This window comes from Sus scrofa, chromosome 7 (genome assembly GCF_000003025.6).
Source record: "Sus scrofa isolate TJ Tabasco breed Duroc chromosome 7, Sscrofa11.1, whole genome shotgun sequence".
In the NCBI taxonomy this organism is placed as follows: domain Eukaryota; kingdom Metazoa; phylum Chordata; class Mammalia; order Artiodactyla; family Suidae; genus Sus; species Sus scrofa.
This window is the reverse complement of record NC_010449.5, coordinates 80,262,456-80,272,869: the sequence shown is the minus strand read 5'-3', so window position 1 is coordinate 80,272,869 and position 10,414 is coordinate 80,262,456. Positions and strand designations below refer to the sequence as shown.

The 10,414-nt window shown below is 41.0% G+C and overlaps 2 protein-coding genes across 6 annotated transcripts in view; one reads left to right on the top strand and one right to left on the bottom strand.

Annotated features, from left to right (window-relative positions):
- On the top strand, positions 2,179-6,869 carry EMC4 (ER membrane protein complex subunit 4). Its single transcript, NM_001243441.1, has 5 exons — positions 2,179-2,387; positions 2,707-2,821; positions 5,200-5,353; positions 5,884-6,044; positions 6,291-6,869. The coding sequence occupies exons 1-5, from the start codon at positions 2,302-2,304 to the stop codon at positions 6,324-6,326; spliced, it is 552 nt and encodes a 183-aa protein (NP_001230370.1). The 5' UTR covers positions 2,179-2,301; the 3' UTR covers positions 6,327-6,869.
- Positions 6,535-10,414, bottom strand: part of SLC12A6 (solute carrier family 12 member 6) — a 101,548-nt gene continuing 97,668 nt past the window's right edge. For 4 of the 5 annotated variants that reach the window (XM_021099329.1, XM_021099331.1, XM_021099333.1 and 1 more), the window contains one exon: positions 6,540-9,616. In XM_021099329.1, the coding sequence (XP_020954988.1) occupies positions 9,525-9,616 (92 nt within the window). In that variant the 3' untranslated portion in view covers positions 6,540-9,524. Of the gene's footprint in view, positions 9,617-10,414 lie in introns of all 5 variants that reach the window. The other variant, XM_021099330.1, reaches the window with a different exon arrangement.

Below are 10,414 nucleotides of genomic sequence, written 5' to 3'. Positions count from 1 at the left end.
TCAATCCCAACTAATCTATTCAATGCTGTGTAATAACCTATATGGTAAAAGAATCTGAAAAGGAATGTATATACATATGTGTATAAGTGACTTTGTCGCATACCTGAAACTAACACAACTTTGTAAGTCAACTATACTCCAATAAAATTTAAATTTACGTCAAATAGGGGAGTATTTTAAAAGGGAAGGAATATATAATTTGAATGACTGGCAATGTTCTTTTTAAAGACTTCCTTTAAAATTTATTAAAGTAGCATAACAAGAATAGCTTGGAAACCAGACAAAACTGCATGGAAATCATCACCCAGATTAAGATACATAACTTTTTTTTTTTCCTTTTTGGCCACCCTGCAGCATATGGAGTTCCCAGCTAGGGATTAGATCAGAACAATAGCTGTGACCTTAGCTGCAGCAGCTGCAATGCCGGATCCTAAACCCATTGTGCCAGACCGGGGATTGAACCTGCATCCAAGCACTCACAAAACACCATAGATCCCATCGTGCCACAGCAGGAACTCCACAATATATAACATTTTTAATGCATTCCCTTCTGGTTTTCACATTTTATTTTACATAAATGTAATTAATGATAGTATATCCAGTTTTGTATTATATTTACTTTCAATTAATTTACTCACATTCACTAAACATTTGTTCAGTACTTTATATGTACAAGGCGATAGGTTGTAGAATCAAAGAAAATTAATATGCAGCTTCTACCCTCAAGCAATTTGGGGTAGAAGTGCATGTGTGTGTGTAAAGATTAAGTGCTCAGGGTCTGTCAACAAACAATGCAATGTGTTATGAGACAGGAAGATAAAAGCACAGCTATTCTGTAAAAGGACCAGGGAATGGCCTTGGGCATACAGGTCTGAGTCCCAGAGACAAATACCAGGCTTGCTGGTATAAAAAATTAACTTTATGGGAGTTCCCTTTGTGGCTCAGCAGTTAACGAACCTGACTAGGACCCTTGAGGATTGGGGTTCGATCCCTGGCCTTGCCCAGTGAGCTGGGGTGTAGGTTGCAGACGGAGCTTGGATCCTTCGTTGCTGTAGCTGTGGTGTACTCAGACATTTACAGCTCCGATTCAACCCCTAGCCTGGGAACTTCCATTTGCTGCATGTGTGGCACTAAGGAAAAAAAAAATTAACTTTATCTCTACACCTAGTGACTAGATACTAGTTTATCTAGCATAACCAGTTGCCATAAGAGGAGAAGCTCAACTATAAATTTAAACCGTATCTACTCTGGTGCTTTCCTGCAGAAAATTCTCATGCATTTTTCCCCCTCACAGAAGCAGTCTATTCCTGCTGATAACCTGCTGATCAAAGAAGTTTGATGATAAATAAATTAAATAAGAAAAATTTTTAAAAATTTCATAAAAAGCTTAAAAAAAGTTTGATGATTTCTGGAAATTATCAGTGATCATGAGACAATCCCTCCCTTTTGTTCATAAATGCATCTTGCCCCTTCTACTCAGGGAGCTGGCACTTTTTTCCCCCCACCTTCTCTCTGTGCACAAGCTATCTACTCTAATAAAAAGTTCTGCTTGACAAAGAGCGGCCAGAAAAGAAAACAAAAACAAAAAACATGCATAATCTTTGATCCAGCAATTTACCCATCTAGGAATTTAAGGAAATAAGAAAAGATGTACAAGGAAGTTCGCCGCAACATTGGTTATAAAAGGGGGAAAAACAGTAAAAGAGACCACCATAATCTGGAACCCAAGAGCCTTAACATGTGCCTACACTGCCTCCTAGGTTTTGTGCAAAACAGGGATAAAACGATCTACCTCGCAAGGTTACTAAGATAATTAAATGAAATAATAAACACAAAGGTCCAGGACATTCAACACACAGAAGCCACTAAATAACTGGCTCAGGGTCAAACAATCAGTGGGAAAACCAGGATTTAAACAGAGATTTGAATCTTCGTGATCCCGGGAGCAGGCGGGCGCTCCATAGGTTTTCTTGGATTCCACCCTTAAGGCAGTCAGTGTGGACTTTCCCTCTAACCCATAAAGCGCACCTCAGAGGTCAGGGGACACCTAGTAGAGCTCTTCAGAAAGGTAGGAAGGCACATTAGAAAGCTTTAGTATCTGCCCATTTTCCTCCTCGCATCTCTGCGCTCCAAGCGCTCTCTACGATCGGCCCGGACAAATTCCGTGGAGGAAATGACGTATATACGTACGCGCCGGAAGTGGTGCAAAAGCGGGCCCTAGCAGCCGCAGACGCAGTGGGCCTGAGCCCCGGCTCGGTTTCAGAGTTGGAAGCTTTGCAGCTTTGGTAGGCGACCGCTGTTATGACGGCCCAGGGGAGCTTGGTGGCTAACCGAGGCCGGCGCTTCAAGTGGGCGATTGAGCTGAGCGGTCCTGGAGGAGGCAGCAGGTGAGGAGCCTGGGCAAAGCTCGACATCAGAGCCTTCACCCCAGAACAGGACCTGAGCCCCCGGGCACAACTCTGATGGATGGCGCAAAGATAATTCTTGGGGAGGTCGCGGCTTCTCTGCCGTGGAGGTTTCTGTGTCCGAAGCATGCTTTTGTCATTCTTCCCAATAGATGAAGGTTCTGAGGAGCCCACAAGAGGGCTTGGTGTAATCTGGGTGGATACATCTGAGAATATTTATTCCTGAGATTAGAACAGGAAATGAATGTGGGGTATGAAGTGTACGAGGCTGTGGCCTTAATTTTTTTATTTTGGTCTCCAGGGGCCGAAGTGACCGGGGCGGTGGCCAGGGAGACTCGCTGTACCCCGTTGGTTACTTGGACAAGCAAGTGCCTGATACCAGCGTGCAAGAGACAGACCGGATCCTAGTGGAGAAGGTACAGAGGTATAGATGTCATCATAGTCCTTGGGCCAGTCCTGACGTACACACCCACCTCCCTTCCCAGGCAGCATATTAATATCTTACTGCAGATGGCTAGCCAGAATATCTGGTAGCTAAACTGCTGGAGGTTGGTGTTATATTGGTTGACGTATCAGCCTCAAAAGTGCTCAATAACTGGAAAAATTAAAAAACATATAATAGGTTGATAATGAATTGGTTATGTGTTCCAGTTGAAGTCTTTTTTTTTTTTTTTTTTGCCTTTTCCTAGGCCCGCTTCCGCGGCATATGGAGATTCCCAGGCTAGGGGGTCTAACCAGAGCTGAAGCCGCCGACCCACCCACAGCAACGCCAGATCCGAGCCACGTGCAACGTGGGATCCTTAACCCACTGAGCGAGGCCAGGGATCGAACTCGCAACCTCATGATTCCTAGTCGGATCCGTTAACCTCTGAGACAGGACGGGAACTTCTAGTTGAAGTCGTCTTTTCTATTTTAGTTCCCCGATACCACACAACCAATTTGTCAGGTTAGTCTGTTTGTTTTACCTTTAAAATAGATTAGAAATCTTACTTCTTACTGCTTTAATCTGCCATCTCTTGAGCTAAGCGACTTCATCACCTACTACTTTACCTGTTGTTCACGCCTCTAGTCAGAATGGCCTCCTTGCTGATTCTTAAATATGCCAGGTGAGCTTCTATTCCAGGCTTTTTGTACTTGTTCTTCACCTTCCCTGGAATACTCTTCCTCCAGATACCAGTATGACTTGCTGTCTCAACTCAGATGTTACCTTCTCAGTGAATTCTACTCTCATGGCATTCTCGATCTTATTTTCTTACTTTGTGTTTCTCCTGTCATTCATATATGTGATATAGGTTACTTATTACCTTTTTTTTTTTTTTTCCCCCCACTTTGTAACTTCCACGAGAGCAAAATTTTGTCTTCCAAGTCCCTAGAACTGTGCCTGGCACTTCCTTTTCTCTCAGGCTTAATATTGCTCAATATTAAATAATCTTTGTTTCATGAAATGTAGTGATTTTTCACAACATGAAAGGACAGAGTTATGTCAGTGATTTTCTTGAATTTCCTATCATTTTTCATCTTGGTACATCAAAGTATAATGTAAATAATACATGATAGTAAGGTATTATTAAAATGGCTTGATTTGGGGGGTTCCCAATGTGGCTCCATGGTAACAAACCCGACTAATATCCATGAGGATGTGGGTTCAATCCCTGGCCCCTTCCAGTGGGTTAAGGATCCGTTGTTGCTACGGTATAGGTAACACATGTGGCTTGGATCCTGCATTGCTATGGCTGGGGCATAAACTGATAGCTGTAGCTCCAATTCAACCCCTAGCCTAGGAACTTTCATATGCCGCACCTATGGATCTAAAAAGAAAAAAAAAGAAGAAAATGGCCTGGTTTTAAAGGTAGGTTATTATAAAATATTTATTTTAGAACAGTTGTTATATGGATTTGATATTTAAACTCCCAGATAAATGATCTGTGTAAATAACACATTAGGAAACTATTTACAGATATGGCCATTTATTCTTTTATGTGAATAAACTCAGTGATATATTATTCTTTTTATATAGCTAGATTTACTTTGTTGCTATTTTGTTCAGGGTTTTTCTTTTAGGTTCATGAGTGATATTGGTCTGTAGACTTTTCTCATAATGTCTTTGTCAGGTTTTGGTATTTATGAGGTCCCATATATGGTAATGGGTTAATTTTTTTTATTATTTGAAAGAGTAAGTTTGGCTTTATTTTTCCCTCAAATATTTAGAATTTGCCAGGGGACACCATCTTGGCTTAATTACAGAGTTTCTTAAAGTTACAAAACTATTCAAATTTCCACTTTTGTAGAGTTCTCATTGTGGCTCAGTGGTAACAAACACCACTAGCATCCATGAGGTTTCAGGTTTTATCTCTGGTCTTGCTCAGTGGGTTAAGGATCCTGCATTGCCCTAAGCTGTGGTGTAGGTCGCAGACAAGGCACGGATCCCACATTGTTGTGGCTGTGCAGCTACAGCTCTCATTTGACCCCTAGCCTGGGAACTTCCATATGCCGAAGGTGTAGCCCTAAAAAGCAAAAAACAGACAAACAAAAACCCCAAAGCAGGGAATCTTTTCTTTGGCTAAAGTCATGGGGGAAAATAACATCTGGGGAAACCTAGAGGGAAGAACAAAATGTGAGGACACCTTATCTTTAGTGGAAGAGTGAGCTTCCTGTGGCAATGTGGGAGAAGGGCAGAGGTAGTAGAACTGAGGCAGCTCAGTCAGAAGCACAGACTTAGGAATTGTTTACCTGTAACGTTAGTGATATGATAGATGTGGAAATAATGATCAGAGGTTAAAATTGTTTGTTTTAGCGCTGCTGGGACATCGCCCTGGGTCCCCTCAAACAGATTCCCATGAACCTCTTCATCATGTACATGGCAGGCAATACCATCTCCATCTTCCCTACTATGATGGTGTGTATGATGGCTTGGCGACCTATTCAGGCACTTATGGCCATTTCAGCCAGTAAGTACTCTTAAAATAATAACCCTTCCTCTAAGCTTTATGAATTAAAGGCAAGGAGTTCCTGCTGTGGTGCAGTGGGTATATGATCTAGCTTATCTCTGTGGCGTTGCTGGTTCAATCCCCAGCCCGGTGCAGTGGGTTAAGGATCCGGTGTTGCTGCAGCTCTGGTATAGGTCGCAGCTGGGGCTTGGATTTGATCCCTGGCCTGGGAACTTCCATATGCTGTAAGTGTGGCTGAAAAACGGAAGAAAAAAAAAAAAAGAATCAAAGGCAGATTCTTGGGTAAACCCATCCTGGACATCTTTGGCACAGCTCCCTATTGGCTAGTTGCAGTGGAAGTGTGTGCAGGGTGGTGGTGGCATGGAGGGGAAAATGATGCTCTCCGTGGTTTTTGTTCACCTTTAATGTTTCTATTTGCCATGTTACTATGGGACTGTCTGTATTATTTATATTATTTTAATATATGGCCTGATTCATGTTGGGGGGAAATAAGTTGTTTTGGTTTTTGACACTTTCTATTACCCCAACAGCTTTCAAGATGCTAGAAAGTTCAAGCCAGAAGTTTCTTCAGGGTTTGGTGTACCTCATTGGGAACCTTATGGGTCTGGCATTGGCTGTGTATAAGTGCCAGTCAATGGGACTGTTGCCTACACATGCATCAGATTGGTTAGCCTTCATTGAGCCCCCTGAGGTAAGCCAAAGGGGAAATTAAATTTGGGACAGGTGTGCAGTAAATAAATAGCTGACGCACTTGGTGGGGAATCAAGAGTTGGTGTTAAAGTTCATTTCTTAAGAAATAAGATCCATTAGGAGTTTGAAAGTTGTTATTTTTTGAGGATAAAGCAAATAGAGCTTGTGATAAAGTATTAAATACTTAATTCAGGAAGTTATTTCAACACTCATTCACCACTCACCTGTGCACTTTTTCTTGTTTCAGAGGATGGAGTTCAGTGGTGGAGGACTGCTTTTGTGAACCTGAGAAAACAGCATGTGGTGCTATGTATTTGGATCTCATTTACAACCTTCTTTATGCCCAGTGGCTCCTCCTCAGCATACTAACCCTTAACATTATCACTTGCTGAAAAGAACCCAAAGTTGTCTTTTCTCTCTGGTGAGGAGACAAAGCCTAGAAAGACAATGTGTACATATCAGTACAAATACAAAGAAACTATACCACAACCTTGACTGAAAATAATGTAGAAAACTTTATTTATGTTTCCAGTATAGAGCAAAACAACAAATAAACCCATAACTATGTAAACAAAAGAATGGTTGCTGCCAAATCAAGAACCACAGCAGCGTCTCCTTTTAATAAATTAAATGGTTGAGAACAATGCTTTTTTAAAAAGTTGCGCAAGTTTCCTTTAAATCTATCCTCCTCAATATTTCACTTCTATTTAACACAAGCTGGGATGTAAAAATTCTATTGGAGATACTTGTGGAAGATGTGAGAAACTAATGCTGGATTCAGATTATACATGATGAAAAGAAAAATAAATCTGACAAATAGAGCACATTACCGTGTAATTGCTACTTTAATATGCACAAAAAATGGATTTTTAACACATTTGGGGGAATGAGGATTGGCGGAATCATTGGGGTCACAGGATTCTGAGGCAATGGAAGATATAAAATAGTGATCTTTCCCCTGCCAAGAGGAACCTGGCACCTGTCAAACAGATGCTGCAATTCAAACTTAAGCTTTTAAGATAGCTATAAAAGGCAGAGGGCCAGCAGCTGGAGAATGAATATTGTCATAACCTGCCCTGGTAAAGTCATAGCTGAGACTCAAAAGCTGGATCTCATTCAAAAGGCAGGAGGAGGTCTTTCTCTTCCTTCTTGAAACAAAAGCCCCTTCCCCTAAGGTGCATTCTCATCACGTTTTCGGTATTGCTTTACTTGCAGTGATTACAAGAGACAAGACATTCTGCAGACAAACAACATAAGCAACACATAGACATGAAATGCCCTAGACAGAGATGAGTATATATCTGGCCTAATAACCACTTCCCCATGTAACAGTGATTGTGTTTTAGGGGCTGAAGTAGGGGCTATATTAGTAGCCACTAATTCCCTTATCCCTTTAAAGGATTCTTAAAGAGCTTCAGCCACAAAAAGCTCTTCTAAAACTAAGCTTATTTTCTGCCCGTTTTTTTCTATATGGGAAAAAAAATACATATCTATATCTATCTATCTTGCTTTGGCCAGAGGGTGTGTGTAAAAGTAAATTAATTCCTGGGTAGGCTGACCTTTACAGCATGGGGGTCTTCAATAGCATGGGCTTTGGGGGGAACTGTTCCACTACTGTGGGACTCAAACTAAGCAATGGAGTGTTGCGGTGAGTTGTAAACAATGCTTCTACCCTCTGCAGGAAGCAGCAGAAAAAAAACTTAGAAGATCTTGACTGTTTTGCTACCTGACTGGGCCTGGATGTTGAAAGAAGAGCAAAGGGAGTAAAATCAAAACGACTCAATTTCTTAAGCCATGTGGAAGGGTTCTTCTCTTCTGTCCATAAGGATCAGATGAATAGTCTGCAGGCTATGAAGCAGGACAGCTTGCTCCATATCCTGTTGGTAATCAAAGAACAGCACTATTTATCACTAATAAAATGAAATACAAAAGCAGTCTTGAAGATAGATAGGTAAGATAGTTTCTCTAAATATCCTATCCTGTGAAATGAAAATTTCACATATATGAAACTACCATTCAGTCACACAGGGTAGTTTCCCTATGCTTGAATGCCAGGTGTTTTGTGATCATTAAGTTACCAAATAAAAAGCTAAGCTTGCACAAGCATTTCCTTGACACATTTAGAGCTTTATGAAAACAAAACATAGCATAAGACTGCTGGCTTGGAAAATCTCTTAAGATCCAAATTTCTGCAGTCAAATAAAATTGAAAGGAAAAAAATGCTCATATTTTAAGCACTGAGGTCCATGCCTCAAGTCTTCACTATGGCTTGGGAATGAATCCACAGGTTTCTTAATGAAAAAAATTTCTTGAATTAGGCCAATGCCTACTGTATGCCACTTTAGTGAAGTAGGTAGGAAGAGTAGCAGCAGCCCAGTACTTTGGCACTAAGGAAGAGTATGGCTCTAAACTCTGAATTCCACCGCTGGATTCCCCCTTTGAAGGATAGTTCAAAGGTTTCAGGGAAGGATTTTAGCCAGTCTTCCTAGTGTTTGTTCCTGTGATTTTGATTTGTGCCTGTAACCCAGAGGGCATAAAAGGGAGAAGGAAAGGAGAATATATTGGTCAATATGCATCATCATCTATATTTCTTCTATATTTCTGTTAAGCCTGTATATTCTACCCATGTCAAAAGGTAACCACAGACTGTATTTTATGTAAATCTTGATAGCTATCTTTTGGAGCTCCCTTAGTTTGGCCATTTAAAAAGAACCTTAAAGAAATAATTTTTACTCCACCTTTTAAAAAACAATTTCCTTGGTAACAGTGCCTGCACTACAATCATAACCACAGAATGGATTCTGAGAAACCAATAGCTGAAATACACAACACAGTATAAGTACATAAACATATTTTGGGGGTAATCTTGTTTTGGAGGAAGTAGAGGCTGCAGTTTCACGTTTCAGTTTTTCTATATTAGTACCCTAATACAAAATTAGAGTCCTGAAGAGCCATGGATGCACTAATGAAATTTTTCATCTTGGCTCGCCATCATTATCTCAAGATGTTAGATCTCCATGTATTTGGCCAAGAATTCTTTAAAATACAAGGCTGTGTCTCTGTCTTAACCCCATGGTATTATCACTGAATCTTGACTTCTGAGATTCATCTTTAATGTTAGATGTGTACTTGCCTTTGTCTTCAGTTAAATTTCTAGCATCCCATTTGCCAATTCACTTTACTGGGTTAGTAGGCTAACTCTAACTTGCCTTCAACTGGTACAGGAATGGCTTTTAGGAACTGAGAATTGCTCTGATGTTGAGGGAATATCTGCTTTAAGGACAGCAGGTCATGGTAGCAAAGAGCAGATCTAGTACTTTTCTGCACAAGTACTTCAGGCTCAGCTCATTAAGAGTTCAGCATGATGTATACAGAACATAGGTCTCTAGTTGATGCGACTGGCAGGAAAGAGCTGGCACTTCCGTGGAGGATGGAAGCCTTTCTGGAAAGGTGAGGCCAAGCAGAGTCATTCAGGAGTAGGTTATGAATAAATGGTGATCACTTCACTGCCACCACCTCGGACAAGAAGGACTCGCTCTAGTCCCTCGGTAAGCACTTCTAGGAACTCCATGTCTTCAGAGTTTGTCAAGGAGACAAACAGGCAGAAGAAGAGCACACTTTACAACCTGGCATCATGAAAATCTGTTTATCTGACTACATAGCTCAACATGTTTAATTATATATACTCAGAGGTGGAGAAGTCTGAACCCTGGATTCAATTTAATTCTATGAAGTAATCTAGGGATCTAGTCTCTTTGCATAAATAAGACTCCCATTTGTTAGATTTTTTTCCTAAATGTTATTTAAAAATGGGGGGAACCCACAAGTAATGTTATTACTACATAGCAAGTAAGCCAAAAAGAAGAAAAACCCACAACAGGGAACCCTGTAAGGTTCCTGGAAAGAATTCAAATAATTTCCAAGCAAAGCTGCTCAAGTTAAGATTTTTCAGCCAGTTTGTTCTCTTTCTTTCTTTTCTTTTTTTTTTTTTTTTTTTGGCTTTGTGGCTTTTCTAGGGCCGCTCCCATGACATATGGAGGTTCCCAGGCTAGGGGTCTAATTGGAGTTGTAGCGCCGGCCTATACCACAGCCACAGCAACACAGGATCTGAGCCGTGTCTGCAACCTACACCACAGCTCACGGCAACACTGGATCCTTAACCCACTGAGCAAGGCCAGGGATTGAACCTGCAACCTCATGGTTCCTAGTTGGATTCATTAACCACTGAGCCATGATGGGAACTCCCCTCTTTTTTTCTTTTTCTTTATCCTCTTCCTTAATGGCACTGGTGGGAAGGGACCAGTTTTTATGCCACTGCAGTGCTGAGGAGTTTCCCTAAAAACAATGCTGGAATTTAGGGTATGAGGAAGA

Excerpts from the sequence above, each read along its gene's own strand:
- EMC4 (NM_001243441.1), top strand. The coding sequence starts at position 2,302 with ATGACGGCCCAGGGGAGCTTGGTGGCTAACCGAGGCCGGCGCTTCAAG. Across the intron at positions 2,388-2,706 it reads GGTCCTGGAGGAGGCAGCAG|GGGCCGAAGTGACCGGGGCG; the intron begins GTGAGGAGCCTG and ends TTTGGTCTCCAG. Across the intron at positions 6,045-6,290 it reads CCTTCATTGAGCCCCCTGAG|AGGATGGAGTTCAGTGGTGG; the intron begins GTAAGCCAAAGG and ends TTCTTGTTTCAG.